Source organism: Myiozetetes cayanensis, unplaced genomic scaffold, assembly GCF_022539395.1.
Source record: "Myiozetetes cayanensis isolate MyiCay16 unplaced genomic scaffold, myiCay2020 scf12, whole genome shotgun sequence".
Classification (NCBI taxonomy): Eukaryota; Metazoa; Chordata; class Aves; order Passeriformes; family Tyrannidae; genus Myiozetetes; species Myiozetetes cayanensis.
Window position 1 is genome coordinate 6,483,128 of NW_026086826.1, and position 20,813 is coordinate 6,503,940.

At 41.5% G+C, this 20,813-nt stretch overlaps 1 protein-coding gene across 1 annotated transcript in view; it reads right to left on the bottom strand.

Moving 5' to 3' along the window:
• The window catches only part of LOC126635772 (BEN domain-containing protein 5), an 892,379-nt gene that overhangs the window by 98,927 nt on the left and 772,639 nt on the right, over positions 1-20,813 (bottom strand). Inside the window, exon 10 of the mRNA XM_050307295.1 lies at positions 3,118-3,270. Within this exon, the coding sequence (XP_050163252.1) occupies positions 3,118-3,270 (153 nt within the window). The remainder of the gene's footprint in view (positions 1-3,117; positions 3,271-20,813) is intronic.

Here is a 20,813-nt window from a genome sequence, read left to right on the forward strand (position 1 = left end):
AGTTCTTTGTCCCTTGTAAATCAATCAAGGTTGACAGATGCTTTAAGGAGAGTAATCTTTTCAATGATACTGTCAATGGATAGCATAATGGAACATTGTCTCTGTGCTGTGTGAAGACATGGAGCTAGTCAATTATGGACAACACTTCATGCAGCCGCCAGTTTTCACTTGAAGTGCTGCTGTTGAAGTATTATAATCCCAACAAATGGCCGCAGCAGCATACAATGTAAATGAGACCTCCTGAAGCTTTGGAAAATTAATTAGTAACAACAGTGGTCCATTCCCACACTTTCAAACACCAGCCTGGTAATGTTAACGATGCAATTTGCCCCCCCTTCCCTTTGAGCAGGCAATAGGGCATATTTACATACACTATTTTAAGTCTTCAGCACATTCTCCCTCCCACCATCCCCATCAATTTAAATGCAGGAAGTTCTGGATTCCTTTCCTCTCTTCACCTGATATTTCCAGCTGGTCACACAGCCCACATGGTTAGAGCTGAAAACAAGAAAAACGACTTTCCCGCTTGGAGACAGCAGTAGTAGTCACTTCACACACATCACACAGTTGGTGGCTGTCCTTTTCCAACACTTACATCCACTCAGCTGCCCTGGGAAGAAGGGCCTGGATGGATGGTGGGGAAAAGCTTCCAGTCTCAAGAGACCAGTAGGATGTCAGCTAGAAGCCAATGGTACCGAGTGCCAGTAGCACCAAGGTTGAACTGTAGTGCACTGGGTGCCAGCATATCTATCTGATTGCCAGCTCCTACAGGAAGGAGATCGAGAGTCAAAGGGGAGAGACTGTGCTGTTTATTTAGCTACTGGCTTCCATTTCCTACATCATTTTCTCACAGATTTTCCCTTTGTCAACCAAGGCTTGTGTTATGAGGAACACTTAATCTCCCACAGTAGCAGAGAGAAATCCCACACTTGAGCACAAAATTTCTCAACTCCTATCAATTGCAGGCTTTCATTGCTGTGATCTGTGAATGCCCCTTATCTGTAATGTGTTTTTGAAACACCCAGGTGCAGATAAGAAACTCAATCACTGAGGTCTCATCGGATAAGAGGCTGTTCCTTGGACCCCACTCCCTCTTCCCCAGGTTCCAAACAGCTGGGAACAGATGCAGCTGCTGCCTCTCCTCATTTAGGATGGATTTGGTCTTTGCACTCTGGACAGTCCTCTGAGAAACCCTTGCAATGCTTGACTGCAGAGAGCTTCACACTGCAGCAGTCCCCTGAACCCCCAAAACGTCCATACAATTGTTAAACAAATCTGACAATGGTTAAACAATACTTTGAGTCAACAGAGGAAGGGACAGAAGCCACACACCTTCCCATGCATTACCTGGACAGCTGCCATTGCTGATGCCAAGGAGAAAAGGGAAACATTTGGTCTACTAGAGGCCTCTCTTCCTCAGAGTAGAAAAGACAGAGGAAAGGATATCTTCTGCCTAGCCTTAGAAAAGTTAGAGACTGGTCCAAATTTTTCCCACTCTTGCATAAAACAAACTACCATAGAATAGAGAAATTAATGGGAATTGGGAGGTTTAAGGTCTTTCCTTCCTTTTGCTGGATCACATCTGTCAAGAAAACAATGGCACAGCTCTATTCCTACATTCAGTCCCCATCCAAACTCCATAAGGCAAGATGCACAAACACAAGACAAAAAAATTCTCTCCTGCATATTGATGAGAAAGCTTTGGGCCCGTGTTCTTGCCATGATGAAAACTGCCTTTTCTTTCAACTACATTTCGTTTTGCTTGCGGACTCGTCTGCTTTTGTATCTGCTTTAAATTTTGTTTCTCTAGAGCTAAACACTTGAATGGTGCAGGGTCCCTGTCCTCCCTCTGCCACAAGCTGGTTGGGGTGGCACTGCAGAGGAGGCAGGCACTGTGACCCAGCTGTCCCAGACTCCGACAGGAGACACAGATTCATCTCTCAGTACCAGGTGGATGAAGTATAAGCAAAAAGAGGATGTCAGAGACTGAGAAAACATGTGGTGGGTAACAAAGACATTAAAGAACATAGACATAAAACCAGTAGGTTCTTCTGCTCTTCTTTGCTTGGTACAGGATTCCAAAGTCCTTTTTTTAATGGAGACCGTTCCCATTATGTAGCTGCAAAATATCACCCACTGCTTCACCTCTTCATAGCTCATGCCCTAGCTGAGAGGTATTTCTGAATACTCCTTTTTCCAGTCAAGGCAAAATAGAACACCAAACACCTCTTATGCAAAAGACTTATGCAAACACCTCTTATGCAAGTCCACTTAAGCCAACCTGCAGTGCACAGATTGAAACAGAGACAGGGAGAGCTGTGTAGAAGTAGCTTCACTGGGAGCTCCACAAATGTGTCAGGAGAAGCAATCAAGCTGGTGCAGGAAGTCTTGAGCATTGTGTGTTCTACTTGCACAGCTTTCAGGAAAACCGGTGCATGAAAGAGCCCATGGAAAGAGCCAGGATGTCACACTTGGACACACTGGATCAGTCTTAAACCTTCTGATTTCTGCACAGTGACTGCAACAACTATGTGCTAAGGAGCTCTTCTACTCTATTTGAAATTTGTTCAAAAAACATATGCCCCTTTTCAGCTCCTTTAGAAGAGCTCGCCATTTATTTCCAGGACAGTTTTCCATGGTAATATCAAAGAACTCCAAAAGCATACATTGCCTTTGCCACAACTTTTAACAGAAGATTACCTAACCTTTTCTTTCAAGCTGGTTATTTTTATTTCTTTTGTTACTATATTATTATTTAGTGTGTACAAGTAAAATAAGTGACAAAACAATAAAAAGCAATGGAACAATAAAGCTGATCCAGCTGATCAAAAGACAAAAGATCTGACAAAAACAAAGTGTTCCAATAATTCAGAACCTAAGGTTTGTATGAAAGATTAAAAACCTGCTTTTGTTCATGTGTCTAATGACATATGTAAGATCACAACTTACCATTTCTGGATGAGGTAAGTATAAGAGGAAAAGTGGTAGCTAACAATAACAACATTTTTAAGCAGCCTTCTGTTAATACTGAAATAAAATTCACTCAATTCAATAAAGCCAGAGGTTTATCTTTAAAAAAAACCCTAAGAAAATATAATTAAGAAAAACACTGCTTACATAAGAGAAGTCTTCAGCATTCTGACAGAGTAGCTTGGGAAAAACAGCCTGCCGCTGAAATCTTTCCTCATCTTCAAAGATGTTCCCATACATGAAGCCATTCATCATGGTGGAGTGGGCATGGATGTCAATATAGAACTCCAGGTTAATCTTCTGTTGAGGGAAACAAAACAACAACAAAGCATTCAGCATGAGATAAATCATAACTGTGTTATGCAGGTGAAGCCTCCCATAAATCCAGTATAGTCATTCTTGAATCTGACCGTGGTGCCAGAGCCATGCTAAAGATGCTGCTGTGATGCATCCAGCCATTCATGCCTCTCTGTGGGGGCATGTGAAACACAACACAGGACCATGACAGACATTCCTTCACCGTTCCTGAAAATGCTGGAACATTTTGCACATGACACTGTGCAAAAGAGAGCCAAAGCAAGTGCCTTGAAGGCCTCTTTGCTTGTAGCTCCCTCCGTGGTTCCGCATCAGCTCTTGCTTTAAAAGAAAACAGTAGGACCCCCTGGCACAGAAGTGCCTGCTCTGCCCATACCCCTCCCATGTCATCAGTGGGAAACAGTGAATGTTCACCTTGGTCACTATGTGCAGTGTCATTGATTGGCAGCACAGATTGCCCAGCACTAAAGAGCAATACCAGAGCAGATGCCGCTGGATTACCCAGTTTCCCCTCTTAAAAACTCTTAAAAACTTCTGGACCTGAAGAAATGATGTGACAAGACAGTGACAAGCCCACCCCTGTCACCTGACCACCACGGGGCCAGTAAGAGCCATCCTGGCGACCAGAATTCAGATCTTTCTGCCTCAACAGAGGGATGGAGAAGAGTTCTTTTGGCAGGACAGGCATTATGATGCTTACCCCTGTACTCCCTGGCAGCCAACAGGGACCCTGGCCAATGAAATACAACATGTAGCTCTGCACACATAAGCCTTCCCTGCACACAAAACTTGCTCAGGCAAGCTGGAGCATACTGAGCTACAGGGCAGTCCCATGAAACAGGAAGGCAGTTTGTATTGTGCAGTTCATGTGACAGCAGTGTCAGCTCTTCTAAAGAGTCTCTGATGGGGGGAGAACATCATTTGGTATGTGAAACTAATATAATACAGATTTACTTTCCCTTGGCAGAAAACCAATGTACGTCGCACGGCGACTGTTTGGTTTAATTAAACAGCCTAGAGAGAGTAATAATGTATCTTATTAAGCCTCTGCTATGTTCAAATGTTAGCTAATGCAATATCAATGTCTGACCATGCTTCATAGGAAAAGGAACATTTGATTGTGTTTGACTCTAATACAATAAATTGTTTGCTCCTGCCAAAACTTTATGCTGTGCTATAGAGGACCAACACTGCAATAAAGCACACATCTGCTATTTGGAGATACAGCACTGAGGAGAAAGATTAGCATTGACAGGATGAAACACCACATAGGATTTTCTTCCTCTCCAAGCATACAGAAATTAAAACCAAGATTAAGTAACACTATTTTCGTTGAGATAATTTCCCCATCACAAACAGAATTTGATGAGATCAGATGCACACTGGCATATCACCATAAAACAGAACATGTTGTGGAGTCTCAAAACAGTGATTTGATGAAGTGAGCAGATAATCTAGTTAAACAGGGTATTTGTAAAGCATGAATGTCCTTCACACAGAAGTCAGTGACCTAAGTCATACTTATTTTAGAACAACTAGACAGAATTCTTTATAGAAACATAGTTACTAGCACAAAGTAATCAAGAAGCACAGTGAGATATTTAACAATAGACTAGAACAATTTGTGTCTTAGGACAAATAAAAATGCTGGTGTAAACTGTATGATTTGTGGTATGTCATAGTACACTTCGTTTTCAAGCTGCTTCCAAAAGAAGGTGGCTACAAACAGAGATGCAGAGGCACAGATAACTAAAATAACTTTCCATAGATTATCCAGCAAGAAATTGACCTGCAGAACATGGGTGACCTGAGCCTCAGCTTAGTATTCAATTATCAAGTTATCCAGTCTAACACAGTATCACTGGAGTCTTATTCTCTAAGCTCTTTTAGGACTCTCACTCAAAAAAAATTGTTTATAAATGTGTCACAGAGAATATTAGAAAGTCACATGGTGTGCTGAAATTTCTTTGAAGATCTTTTTTGTTCATCAAAACCTTTTTAAAATAATCTGGTTACAACGGCTGTTTGTGAGGGAACAGTGGCCTTCACACATATCATCTTCAGTTAAAGATTAGGCTTCCAGATCTCTTATTTGGAAACCCTGGCATTCCACAGATAGTTCATCTACCCAGATAGGTGTTTAAAAACATTTATCCAGTCATTAATTTCAAAGTATTTAAAAAGTAATTTCTTAAGTCAGCCCACAATAACTATTTAACTGTTTTTTCTGGTCTTTCTTCCTTACCCTCCCGCAGAACCTATAAACCACTCTATTTCACATCTTCCTGCACACTAAATAGAGTCCAGATTTGCAATTGTCCATCCTATTCAGAAAGTTTTTAAACATTGCTGGAGTAATTACCAGTTAGATGTACCACTTCCAGACACTGCTGTGTCTGAGCAGAACAGCATTTCAGTGTTTCACATTTCTTCTCCTCACATTCATTACTTTATCAAAGGAAAACATTTTGAGCATTCTCCATTACAGAACAAAACAATCCAGTGCATTGTTAATATAACACATGAATTCCTAATGGAAAAAAAAACCCACAAACCCCTTTATTCTCAGACACAAAGATATTGTGGCCTTAAAATGGACAATAACAGTCCAGTCACTGGCACATTAGAAGTTTGCCACCTTGTGTCTCAACTAGTAGACCAAGTAGAAGACAAGCTTTGTGTTTGCACACAAACTTCACAAGAGTTATGATATGTTCCTGAACAATAATGGTATTTCTTCTCTCTCTTTAGTCATACATATTCATAGGCACTTTATGTGTAGGAACTGTTTCACCCACGGCCAAACTGCAAATTTAAGCCGGGAAATAAAGTTCATATTTCAGTTGAGGTTCTCTGGAAGATTTTGACATAATTACCGATTTCCTGCAATTTAGGTAGGATCACAGAATTAACATTTTGTTAAATATATAATGTCACCTACCGATGGAAATTTCAGAAGAGTCAGCAGAGGGATGACCTTCTGAAATTGTTTGTCTTTGAGACAGGGAGAACTTTAATGGGAGAATGAAGTAAATAAATGTATGTGTGCATTTACAGGAGCACATAGAAACACACTTAACCCAATGCTGTCTGCTCTTACACTCCAAGGGTATCTGTCAGCATGGACACAGCAGAACCCACCCCCATTAGGGTTTCTATTGCAGTAGCACCCACAAGTAAGAATGGGAATAAATAGGGAGGTGTCAAAGTCTCATAGCAGCATTTGCTCCAGCCTTTAAGCAGAAAATAATGAATAACCAGGCTCCAATATCTCTGAATGCCATAGCTACCTTCTGAGAGACTTACCAGTGTCATCCTACAGCATGATATTAAAGTCATCATTTTCTGCTTTAGAGGTGGAATGCAAAATGATTCATATGCCCTATAAAAATCATCATGCAATTTAATTCTCTCAAGTGTCTTTCCTTTGTGCTTACAAGCAGTAGCAGAGTTTTTCTCCCACATGCTCTGTTTCTTAAGTAAAGTTGTAATTACCTGGATGACCCAGGTTACAGAGTTCCAGAAAACAAAGGCAGACTTGGTCCGTCTTTTCTCTGTGTCTCAAAACAGAAATCATTTACTAGACTGACAGAGACAATGATTGAACCCCACTTCCTTAGAAAACAACAGTTAACATTTTCTCCCTTGAAAAGAATGGTCTTTATCTCTTCTTGCCACTTACCATATAAAACCTACATAAATAAACAAGCAAATGAATTTCTGCTCTAAAGTTCATTTGAATCCCTACCTTTGTGACACCCACTTTCCACTGTTCTACTGAGTCAGTCTGAAGTTTCTGTCAGTTTGAGAAATATACATTTAAATTAGGGAGTGAGGAAAATGAAAGAAATCATGGATTAAGGAAAAGAACTCACATGCACTGACAAGAGAGGAAACAGTCAAAGTAGTACAGAAACTGAATCACGATGAGAAAATATATTCTCACTTGTCTGCATTTTTATTTCATTCACTGAATGCCTTTGGAAGGTCAGTCATTAAAGAGAAAAAGGAAAGAAATATGTTAATAGACAGTGCTGATATGATGAAACTTAGATTTTGAACAGTGCAATTATGATTCTTAAGGAAACAGAGATTTAATAAATAAATAAATAAAAATCAATAAATGCCATAATAAAGGGATAAATGTGCATTGAGCCCAGAACATGAGCCACTAGAGAGCCAAGTGATGCAGGAAGAAGCCAGCTCTGTCCACCAGCTGTCACTTCAATATGGATTTTATTAATTCTTGGGCATAGCAATTGGTTTAGCGAGAGAGCATCCAAAAGCCTTCTTCACTCTAATATTTCATACAGGGGGTGGGATGAACTCCTTGCAATGTTTTATACAAGCTGCTAAAACCATGTCTTGTCATTAGCTGTAGAGAACGTAACAGCCTCCAGGCAGACTTTGTGCTCTTGCTGCTAAACGGCTGCTGGGAGCAAACGGGCATAAAACAGCTGGCACAGCATAAGGAGTTTGCCCCTTGTCATTCACAAGAGATCCAGAAATGCCAAAAAGACTGGTTCCTTGACGCTTCCTCAGGTACCGGATCTCTCAGAGGAAGACTTTTCATGGGTCTTAAAGACATCCGTTTTGACGTACAGGCCTCATCTCATCATTAGTTTTTTTGGCAGTGCTTACAGTGGGGACACCAGAAAACACAAGCACAGTGTGCCCCTAAGCAAAGCAAAGGAACACTGACCATTCAGCATCATGTGGTCAGCAGTCAATATTCAGCTAGAAAGGACCAGTCCTTCCCCTTTCAGCTCCAGAGAGTTCTATCCAGTGCCTTGGATCACTCTTAAAGGATGTGTGGCACTTGTCTCCCTCTGACTATCCAAGGGAACATGAGGTGGAATTCAAATGGATGAGGTACACATTTTCAAATCTGCCTTGAAATGCCTGGGTTTGGATGCCAGGTAAGATGAATTTTACCCAAATCACTTTTCTTACATCTACCTTCTCCCCATATATTTTCCCCAAAATTTGAAAGGGCCAGCATAAGTCCTTACCAAAAAAACCCACATTCTTTATAACCTCTGACAAGTTAGTCCTACAGTGTCATCTCCAGTTTTGCAGACAGTGCAAGCCACACCTTATTAGAGACACTATTTCAGAGATATGCCACTATCTCTTTGTAACCATAGGGACAACATCTTTCCATTCAACCTCCCACAGACTACCTGCTCCATTCATCCTTGTAAACACCATGGCAACAACAGCAATTATTTACACAAGAAATTAATAGTAGGAAAGGGGGTTACTATTTTTAAAAACCTTCTGAAGGTTAAAAACCTTACCAAAAAAATAAAAAGTTTCCTCATCTTGCTTCCAGAGAAAGGAAAATGCCAGTTTAGAACCACCCTTCTTCTCAGTGATATGAGGCACAAAAGCCAATTTTTCTGTTTTCCTTTACGTGGTCTGACAATGTCTTTAAAGTGTCCCTGCAGAAGCAGTTTGCAAACACTCAATTACCACTAACCTTGCATGATCTTCCAGCAATTCTTCATAGCATTTCAAGCAATTTTTTCCCAATATTTCACTGATGTTCCATGAGCTGTTGTCTTTCAGAATGAACCACTCCAACACAGTTGCTCTTCAGAAGCATTTACCAATCTGGTTACATGGCAGGTTCTCAGTGTAAATAATGATACCTCTTAATGATTGGCATAATCTGACATGACTCCCTAGTGCCTCGAGGTGGATGGAGAAGAGACTTCTGCCAATCCATGGTTCACAGAGGAAAAGGATGGCATGGGCATAAATAATGCTTTCCTACCTGTCTTTAAAAGTAAGGGATGCTTTCATCCACAGAAGAACATGGAACTTCCTTCAAGGAGCTTAAACCTTACTCTGGTGTGCCCATCAGTCACCCTGAAAGGAGCTAAACTCAGAGTTTTGGCCTCAGAGCGGGAGGTCAGCAACATGCATATTCTGGTGCTGCCTCTTTGTCTGCTTGTTTCTCTCACCTGCCAGTGCAGATAACACCACCTCCTGAGGATTAGCTGAAGTTTGTTAAGCACTTTGAAGATATAAAGCCTCACAGTGCGTACAAGTTAAGTATTAATTCATCTGCCAGGCCGATTCACTCTTTGACCCCTCTGCAAAGATGTCCAGTTAGTGTCAGCCCTGGCAGTTTTTGCAATTCAGGCACCTGTCCACCAGCTCCTGGACTGGAGCCAGCAATTCACACAGGACACAGAAGAGCCGTCAGATGGTAGAAACATTTGGTCGTGACAGGCCTGAATTGGATTTGAAAGGGTGACCTGGAGGTGAAAGGCTCTATCAAGAAGCCACTTCTGTTCCAATGCATATTAAATTAGAGAGGTGCCAAAGAGACAATGTTAAGACCCAGATCAAGTTTAGACAAGACTTTTGGCTCAGCTGCATGGACAATTCTTGTATAATTTTTACCCTAAAGGATTATGAACCAGAAAATACACTCTTCTGGATTTTGGGTCTGACCCCAAGCCAAAACTGGAAGTGTGAGCATGAAGAAGGACAGTCCTTGCTCTGTTTCATCCTTTCTCTGTCCCTCATATAGAAGCAAACATGCACATACACTCAGCACTGTGGTTTTTGACCTTCACAAGTTCTGAAGTCTTTAGTTGCCCAAAATATTAGAATAAAGCAGTGGAACTGAAATGGGTCTTGGGGCATCACCTCACCCCAAGCTTTGCTGAGCTCACTTGGTTCTGCCTGTCTCAAACATAACTTTTGTGTCCCAACCACGTGCCCCACAGAACAAGCTCTATAAATCCTACCTTGCTCACTTCTTTGGTACTGAACAGCATTGGCCCTACGGAAAGAGGGCTCTTCAGAAAAGAGAGAGGAGATTTGTGACAAAAGAATCAACGGTTTTTTGGAAGAGGGAAGAAATCCTACTATAAGCAAAGAATGAACGTAAGAAAGAGCAAGAGGGAAAGGGACAGTTAAGGAGAGCAAGGGAGAGAGAAGCTGAGGCAGTAACTGTTACACTCATAATTAAAGCAAGAAAATAAGGTTGTGAAACAGAAATATCTAAATGACCATGTTTTCACCAGATAATAAAATTTGTCTCTGGTCTGGTTCTGAAGGTTCTCTCAGCTGAAATGCTCCCAAGTAGCTGGTTTGAAGGTTTTAGCACTCCTTGGTGCTGCTCCTTAGACAGCCACTTGCTTGCTGTGTGACAATACACAAGTCATTTAACATCTTCAGGCATCATTAATTGCTGCTTATACACCTGCAACTATATTAAGGTCAAGAATTCCCATTCATCTACCCATTTCAGAGCAGTATTAATAGCTTTGTCTTTTACCACTAACTTATAATTATACCTCTGCAGAATCTTCTGACCAAGGAACACAGTCTTTACAACTACATAAATAAGGCCCAAAGACACTGCCTGCCTCTCCTCTAATTACAAAGGCAAAGAGTGGTAGAATAAAAACAATGGCTAGGAGTTATGGCTCCCTGTCCCCTAATTTCCTAGGAGCCCTTGCAGTTGGACAAACTGTGTGTATGCAAATCAAACTTTATAACAACCAGTTTCTCTAGTCTCTCAAATAATATGTATCATTATTCACTATTTCTTACTAAATAAGTAACAGCTGGCAGAATATAAAGTCATCAGGCAGAAGACCTAAGGCAAACATAATTAAGTGTTTTTTAAATTAACTTATACTGCAGAACTCACTGCCACCAGATTTTGGCCAAAACACAGGTGAACTCAAAGATTAATTAGATAAATTCAAAGAAAAAGATTCCATTATGTTATTCCACTCGAACATAATTTCTCAATCAGAAAATCCTGAAATTACACATTGTCAGAAGCCTTTCTCTCTTCTTAGTCTATCCCTTAGCATCTGCAATAAGTCATCGGATACTGAGCCAAATAGACCTTGGGTTTGATGTAGCATCACTGTTTTTATTTTCCAATTAGACCTTAATTTATGCTGCGGAATGAGACTTCTGCAGTTCCTGAAAGTTAAGGTGTTGATTGGTGGTGAAAAGTATTTATATTTCTACAGTGTAAACTGTCTACTCTGAAAAGAGATTAAACAAATTACTGTAAGGTAGACCCTGCTCTATATAAAGCTTTCAGCTCAACAAACCCCCAAACCACAAGCTGGACATCAAAGGTAAAGGCCCATTTTACACATGCAAAATTTTTTAAACAGGCCCTTGAGTGGCTTTTCCCACCTACTAAGAACACACCCAGAAAACTGGATTAGTTGGACCAATTAGATGATCTTGCCAGTTAGGTGGAAGGAGACAACACTAAATGTGTCATTCAAAGGTTATGTGGCCATCCTACTTCCTTGAGAAGACAGGAAGGCTTGGATGGACATTGTGCAAATGCCTTACTAGTGACTGACAGCTGAAAACCAAACGAACTCACTAAACTAACTCACTCTCTTTGTCTTCCTGGCACAGCCTTGCCACAGGCAGAAGCTATCCATGGTCATTAGTCTTACTCTGTTCCTCTCCAAGTTGTGTCTTTTGTTTCCTTTCTTGTACTCAGGGCAAGCAACAAGCACATCCAAGTAAGAGATAAAAGTGAAAGCTGATAAACAGGAACACAAGGACACTGAAAGAGATTAGGGACTATACATCAGACACAGATGCTGAAGGGAGGGACAGCATGCAAATACAATATAGAATTGTCCCTGATACTCTCCTGCTGACCCAGGATTCATCCACAACAGGAAGAGCAGGGCTTCTTGAGTTTGTCCTACTCAGAGAGAGCTCAGCATAGCATTTAGCACCAATCTGGGGGATGTTTTCTTTGAGCTTTACATCTAGCAGTATTTATTATCTGCACAGTGCTATAAAAGCTAAAATGTAATGAACATTTTGGAAGGATCTCCTTTCGCAACATATCATGCCTTTTGCAAGGCATTTATCAGCACCAGCTATATCTGAAACTTTCTTCCTGCAATATTCCACCACTCACAGTAGTCAGTGGTGCCCTGGGCTGCATCAAAAGCTGTGTGGTCAGCAGCATATGTAAGGTGATTCTCCCCCTCTGCTCTTGTGAGACCCCACCTGGAGTATTGCATCCAGTTCTGGAGCCCCCACCATAAGAAGGATGTGGACCTGCAGGAGCAAACCTGGAGGAGACCACGAAAATGCTCCAAGGGCTGGAGCACCTCTCCTATGGAGACAAGTGAGAGAGGTGGAGGTTTTCACCCTGGAGAAGACTCCAGGGAAGCCTTATAGTACTTCCAGTACCTGAAGGGTGTGACAAGAGAGATGGGGAGGGACTTTTGACAAGATCATGTAGTGACAGGACAAGGGGGAACGGCATCTGACTGACAGGGGGCAAGTTCAGATTAGATATTAGGAAGAAATTCTTTACTGTGTGGGCGGTGAGGAGGTGGCACATGTTGTTCAGAGAAGTTGTGAATGCCCCATCTCTGTAATTGCTCAAAGCCATGTTGGATGGGGCTTTGAGCAACCTGGTCTAGTGGAAGGTGTCACTGCCCATGGCAGGGTGCTGGAACTAAATGATCTGTAAGGTCCCTTCCAACCCAAACCATTCTGTGGTTCTATGATGATGCTGCAGGCGATATCAGCTTGTGTTCTCCCTGTCAGACCAAACAGCAGGTCAGCTAACTGTGCCTGTTAAGTAGAGTCACAACATCTCAAAGACAATGTCTCCCCTGCAAGTACATATTGGGGACTTTTTATTTTGTTTTTTACCATTTCCTACAGAAAGAATATTCAGTTCTTGCAGAAGATGAGGGACTCAAGATTCAGCACAGTGCTGTAAGAAATAATCAGAATGACAGTAGCAAGAGGATCCACCAGGGCGTAACTAAACAAAGGTATAGTAGGACTCAGAAGGATATTTCCCACCCTACACAGCAGTAGCTGTCCCACATGACCAATGGTTGACTTAGAGATTTAGGCAGTTTCTCCAAACTTTTTCTTCTATGTGTGTATATGTACACCTTTCTAAGTATGTGTGTGTGTGCAAAAACGCATCTTTAAATACAAAGAAATATTTTAAACTCATTTTCATCCTTCTTCCCCTCCTGTATCTGTTACAGCTGTAACTGGCCCTACAACAGCATTGCAATGTGAAGCAATACTGTTATTTTACCCCTGGTAGGCAGATAAGCCCCAGACGCTCTCTCCCCTCTGCAGTGGAATGGAGGAGAGAATCAGAAGGGTAGAAGTGAGAAAACAAGGCTTACCCTCTTATTCCAACAACAGACCACACATCAAGGCAGGAACCAACTACACACATCAGCAGAGTCAAAGCTCTCTGCAGGCAGAAAGCAATTGCACAAAACTTTGGCAGAAAACTCATGGGCAAACCAAACTTTCGGTGAACTCGCTCTGCTTTTTCATAGTTCCCCTGGCAGTTTCCTCCTCTTTAGACTCCCACACACCACATTGTGAGTCTGAGAGAGTCCCAAGGTATATTTTAACTTCGGATTTCTCTGAAGGGAGGAGGTTTCTGCTATCTCTGATGGTTGGAACCTGATCCTGTCATCATTAGCTTTCTCAGGGACTCTTCATTTGTTGAATATTGGTCTGTAATAAGAAGCAGGAAGGATAGTCATTTTTATAGCAACTACCTGCCAAAAGATTTCAATTCTTTATCCGTTCAAAACCCCACATCTGTCCATGTCTCCAGGCACTAGTGGAAGAAGCTCTGCATTAGTTATTTTTATTATCAACATAAAAATCTTTCCATTTATTTATTTATTAAGAAAAAAATCCCAGCTATCTACAAAACTCAGTTCGTTTTGTCCTTAGGCAGACATTTAAAGCTGTCTGCCAACGTCTTTTCTTAATAATAAAAAAAAAAAATAAGCTAAAGTCTTTATTACACACTGTGTAACAAAATGTGACCAGCTACATTCACCCAGCTGAGATGTGTGCCATCCATTTATCAGGCAGGATTTCTGTGACTGAAAGAGGAAACACCTGCTAAAGAAGGTGGCCCTATTTCTGAAACCTGGCCACTGATGGGTTCTGACCACAGCTCTGAGCCCCAAAACATTCCCTGTCCCCCACAGGAAGCCAAGTCCACACTACACAGAGGAGCAGGGATAGACACTGAGCTCATTGTGACCCATCTCCAGACAGACAGACAGACAGAAGAGACCTGTCAGTCCTGAGCAAAGAGGGCTTCAGTGCATGGCTGTTCTGCTTTTGGGGCTCAAGTGCACATCTCTCTGAGATGCTGTGCCAAGTGGCTTCTCCAGCTCTTTCCTAACAAAGCAGAGGAGGGTGAAGCTTGGAGACACCAACACATCCTCACCACCTGTCCTTCAATTCACCAGTCCAAACTCTGAAAAAAAACCACTTTGAGGTTGGATCTTTGCTTTTGCTTCTTAACTGTGATATGGTGAAGGGTAAAAAATATACCCCAAACCACTTCTGTTCCTTGCACAGATGCCTCTTGTGCTCTAATGCGAGGACACTGTAGGTGATGCATCTCCTGCCCAAAATTTTGGGGCTTATATGACAGTGAGCAGAGTCTCTGAGAAGCAGGAAGGAATTGGAGCCCTAGTTGGGACAGTTGGTGGCAGAGCTGCTGCCTGCACTCCTTCTAGGCTAGTGACTGGCATGTTAAACCCAAACAACACATCTTAGACTGACACCAGATGAAGTACATTAGGCAGATGGTATGTTTTCTCTGCACAAGCCAGTGCCAGAGTATTTCCTTCTAACGATCTTCTGCTCTTGTTCTCACAGCAAAATTAGTTTTAAAGTAAAAAGAAACAAAAAAAAACCCATAACACAAGGAGAGCAAAGATTACTATGTGGAAAAAATATCAACAAGAGCGGGGTTTTGTTCTTTCTATTCCATGGCTTTTATTTATATATATATATTGTTTATAAAAACAAACACCCTACTTTGTCAGACTTGAAAAGTCAAAATTTACATTTAAATGGAGGCATTTAGGTGGTTTTTTTTTTCCTCTCATCTCTTGAATGCAGAGCACAAAAGATTAAAAACTCTCAATTTTCCTAAATGGAAGGATAACAGGCGAAGTTTGCATTCTGAGAGCTATTCATTTAGTGAACAATGTTCAACTCTGCAAAGACCAAAGCCCAGCTGATCAAGGGGGAAAGAGCACTGGCTATTAGGCCTGACACAGATTTGCTCAACAGCTGAGACCAGGAGAAGCTGTGATCCCATTGTGCCCTGTTCCCAAGGAGGAAATTATGCCAAACACAGCTCCCCGAGGGCAACACCTATGTTTCCAGATGTACAGTGGATCACTATCCAACTGAAAATCACTGCAATTTTAGAGATTTCAGTGCTACAATAGCCCTGGTTTCATTGCTGGAACTACTGCAGATGTTTAAAATGTGAGGTGGTCCGCTTGTAAGAGAAAATGAAAGGACTTAAAAGAAGTCCATAATTTCACAGCATTAAAGCCATTGTAAAAAAAATCAAAGTGGAGGCAAATACTGTGATGACCCTTAAAGATTGCTGTCAATTACCTTCCTTTCACTGTTTTTTTTTTTTCTTGTTTTCTTCCTGACAAGGAAAATAAGTACTGATTCTAACCAGGGAGTCTATCAAACAAGTACACTTGCAACGTGCTCAGAGAATGCCATCTTAACCCGTGGAAAGGTGTAGTAGCAATATTTTTAACCACTTTGTCTCACTGGAGCACACCAGGTGTAACAGATGATGTACCACAGGTAGATCTGTACCACAGCAACTCATTCAATTCTGGGCTGGATTTCCTCTCTCTGTGGCTCTTTCTGACAGAGCTGATTCATCGTGTTGAAAGGACACACAGGCATAAACTAAGCTCATGTGTTTTTTAAAGCAAGGGTTAACCACAGATCCAACCAGCACTTTGTAGGGTTTTATTTTGATTGCCTTTAACAATTTCTCATGTCTTATACTGAGCGAAACACGTACACAAAAACTCACCATCACAACAAACAAAAATGCCCCACAAACAAACCCCAAACCAACCTCCATGCACCCCCACCTCAGTAAAAATAGTCTGGCGGCATCTCAAAAGCAGAGGAAACAGTAATAACTTGTTTGGAAAAGGTACAGACACAAAATCTAAATGCCTGGGAGGGAAAAGCGCTATCGCTCTGTAGCCAGCACTGGGAAATCATTGACTTGCTCTTTTTAAAGCTGCAAACAAACTGTTTCTAGTCTGTCAGGACAAGAAGCTATCCAGATCACCACACTGCCATCAGAACATGTTTCAGTGTTTACCCATCGTGTCATTGGTCCCTTCCCAGAGTTTTACTCTCTGTTACCCTCACAAACTGCAAAAGAACCCATTGTTTCAGCAACAAATGCCACTGGATTTCCTAGCACTTCCCAAAGTATGAACGTTACCTGCATTAATTAATTCCACTGCATTCATCCCCACTGCCAGCCCTTCCACTCAGAAGGTGTCACAGTCCCATGGTGGACTGACCCTTTATTTTCACGTTCATGTTTCCAGCAACAAGGACAGCCTCAAAAACTCCATCCTGCCCACATCCCCCACAGATACTCCAGGACTGTGCAACACCATTAGCTGGCAGTTTGGAAATCCACATCATGACCTAGGGAACTAATACATGTAGGCAAAAAAAAGTCTAAATATTTGGAGGTTTGTCTTTTTCAATCAGCTGCTAGAGCTGTTTGTATATTGGTGTGTGTCCCCCCTCCATGATTCATACACAACATGCACAGGGGTGGGGGAGAAGGAAAATAAAAATACAAGAGGATGGAATATCTTAACGCAATTGATTCTGGATTTAAGCCTTATCCTGAGGTTAAAAGCTTTTAACTGAGCCAGCAAGACAAACATCACAACATATGAAGAACCTGCATCTCAGTTTTCTCCTCAAACAACCAGGAGCATCTGGTTGTATCTGGAGCACTGACTTGATTTGTATCCATCTGGTAGTATTCAGAACGTGTCTGAGGAGTCTTAGTAAAAAGTAGGAGGCTTTTACTTCAGGTAGCCCTTGGGATAAGATTTTAGCTTCCAAGTGGTATCAGCTTAATTCCCCCCCGAGTTCTCTTGAAAATATTACAGGGTCCTACGAAACATTCCCTTTCTTGGCCATTTCTTACCATGACCTGTTCCAACAATACTACACAAGGGTGGGTTTATTTACACATTTCTTGTGGCATCCCTGCCCACAACATCCAAATCTGACATCTGTTAATTCCACACAAGTGAACTCAGCTGGACGAGAGGATATAAAGTAATATAAAATGTCAGCTTTCATGCTATGTGGATTAAGCCAGCCATGTAATCAGGCACTCTTTATGATGGGCATATCATAGGTAAGCAGTGATGACAGAGTTTATCAGATACCAAAGGCCACTAATACACGTGCCTGATTCTGTCTCTGTAGGAGCTTTTCAATCAGCAGACCCAAACTTCAGCTCGTGGTTATCACAGCTGGTGGAAACATTAAACCTTCTGGGTTACCTTCAAGCCCCAGCAAGTTTTACCATGCCCTTGAATTAACCTTGAATCCTACCGGAGGGAATAGCTGTGCAATAGATTGAAACAGGCAGCGCTAACTGGCTGCAGACATGTAAGACTTGGGACAGAACAGGGCCAATGGAAACCCTGAAATAATGCTAAAGCACTGATCCTTCCTCCTGCTGGCTCAGCAAGCTGCTGTGCTCCTCAAAGTTATGCAACTTTGGCCAAAAGGCCAGGCACCAACTAAAAGTGAATTCCATTTCATGCTGAATATGTAACTTCTCTGGTCTGGTCTCTGTGCTGTGAAGAAGCATCTTCTGGGGTGGCTGCTTGGCCACTGGGCTCTGGCATAGACATTCCCTGTATATTTTAAACTACTTTCTTTTCAGGTGCTGGAGCAAAGCTGCATGAGACTCTTCTCTTACCTGAAGTATTTTTCTGGGCCCTAAACTAGGTATTTCCAATTTTTTTTTGTGTTTGTTTCAACAAATAATATTCTTGTATTCTTTTCAATAACCAAGCTGAGGGGAAAATTACTTTCTTGGAAATATTATTCAAAGAAGAATATATTTGGCACACAACTGCAGTCAGGTCCCTCACAAGAACTTGTCCAATCTAAAGATATACACACCTTAGCACTGTTCCAGTTTTTTAGCACAGTGCTCCATGTCACTACATCCACAAATTTCCCTGTACAGGAGAGATCTTCTTCTCATAACTCTTCCTTTTCCTCCCCCAATTCCAAAATAACTCCACAAGCCAACAACCTACAACTTTATGTCCAGTCATTTGACAACACTGTAATCTTAATCTTCAGCAGCTGAGAAGCAGAGATGCCAAGGTCAGTAACAGTTAAGAGATGCAAAGTACCATCAAAAAGGGAGTCCTCTGTGCTAGAATGCTAAATTTGTACTCAAACCACCATAGCTAAAACTGTGCTGGGCTGCTTTTCTACCTGAAAAAAACTGCATATCATCCTACCATGTTCTAGGGATTGTTTTTTGTTTGAGTTTTTTGAGTGGGGGGTTGGTATTTTTTTGGGGAAAGAGTTGCTGGGCTTTGTTTTTAGAGGGTTTCCAGGTTCCTGTAAATGACACCAAGTTGTGTATAAGGCTGTGACATTTTGCTCTCTAATACCAGGAAATTATTAGGCACACATTTTTCAGTTGTTTATCTTGTAAATACAAAACAGAATCAAAGCATCACAAGAAAAGAAAGTGGGCTGTCTTTTTCCCCAAGTTTTTTGGGACTCAACAATATTGTCAGTTTCTCTCCTGCTCCTATTTTGTCTTAAGGCTCTGCATCTTGGAAGACTGTGAAGCTGCTGTGTGATTTTTATCTCCATGATTAAAGTGTTACACTTTATTGAGCTCTTTGCATCAGCACCAAAATCTGCAATGCAGGATTTTACATAACACTTCATTTTCTCCTCGCACCATTACTGTTATTAACCTGGTGGCAATAAACAGAAAATACAGCTCGGCTCATGATGTACTCCTGAGTTTGTGTGTGTGTGTGCATAATAGAAAGGGAAAAAGAAGAACAAGAATGGGAATGAAAGAGCCTCCATGCTGTAAAAGACAAGGAATGGCTGCATAAACTTGTATTTTCCTTCAAGAACAATCACAGCCTTTCAGAGTTAAAAAGAGTACTCTGCTGTAGCATCTGCATGTAAGGATTTCCTCTAAAATAAGAGATCAGAAAAGAAAGAACATCCAAAGAACATCTCCAACTCATTATTCTTCATCAGACTTCCCAGATGGAAGATTTGATTGATATCCTACTTTGGGGTGTTGCATATTTCTTTGCATAAATGATGAACTTTGGAGAGCATGAGCTCTGCCAACAGGGTACCAATGAGGGTTGGAAAACCAGCTGAAGAGCTGTATGTGCATGTCAACACAGATGACCTTTCCACTTCACCAATGGATGGAACCTCCATGTTTCACAGACATGAGATCTCTGAGCACTCCAGAAAACAGTGGGAGTCAAATATTCAAATGTGTAGGAATCTGGGTTACTGACAGAGATTCTGTTTTTGCTGAAGCAGGAGAGCCCTGCAGGAGCAGAAGCATATAGCTTCGTAAGTAAGACTACAAGAACCACAAACAAAGAGATGGCCACCAAAATTTGGTCAAAGTCTGACAAGGGAGAGAGAGGAAGAGAGAATTTCAGTATGGGGAACGTGGCACACCCCAAAGAAAGCCTGCAAAGCCAGTTTGGGTATGACCTAATAGCAGTGCGTCAGAAGCTTAGGCACCATCTTCAAAATGAAAAGATTAGGAGGGCAGGTTTCTGGTTCTGGTTACTTTTGAAGGATTCTTTTGTACTTTAACCCAAGAGAAATATTGTAGAAAGCTCTCCAAGCTTCTACCCCCTACTTATGTGGGTTCCTGCTCTTTACTCTTGCTATTTATTTGGCACTTGTTCTTTACTCAGTTTGCTGCAGTTTGAAATATAGCAGAACATTTTTCAGTTCGTCACTGTGTTGTTTGCTGTCAAGGAGACGAAATGTTACTGCTTTCCTCTGGAGAAGCTTAGGACATGATGGATGAAATGTCACCAATAATTAGACTTTTCTTATGAATTACATTTTTTTAAACGTCTGTTTTCATGTCAACAGGTATGTTACGGATAGGCTGCATGGAAGGACCTGGGGAAATTTTAGCTCTCTGAGAACAGCAGTAATGTAATATCTGATAAGCCATGGAACAGCTTCAGCTGAGACAAACTTTAAACAACTTCTGCTATGAAAATTCAGGGCTTTGAAAAATCTGAGTCCAGTGGCAGAATCAGAAAGGTCCAGTCCAGTTCCTGAACAGCATGGACATGGTTAGGAATGTAAAGATTGCTCGACACAGTCTGACCTGAAGTCTGTGTCTTGTTTCTGATGGTGATATTTTGTGGCACTGTTAAGCGCTACGTGATAAGACATCCAGTGATAATCTAAATAACTATCAGGCTTGGAGGAAATAAAAACTGCAGTTCCCTTTCACACTTTGAGCAGAGATGTACTGCAGATAGACAGATACTCAGATTGCATAAAATTATCTGGGAGACAGGCAAGAACAAACCCTCCAACTCTGAACTCTCTCTAGTTCAATTATGATACCTGAT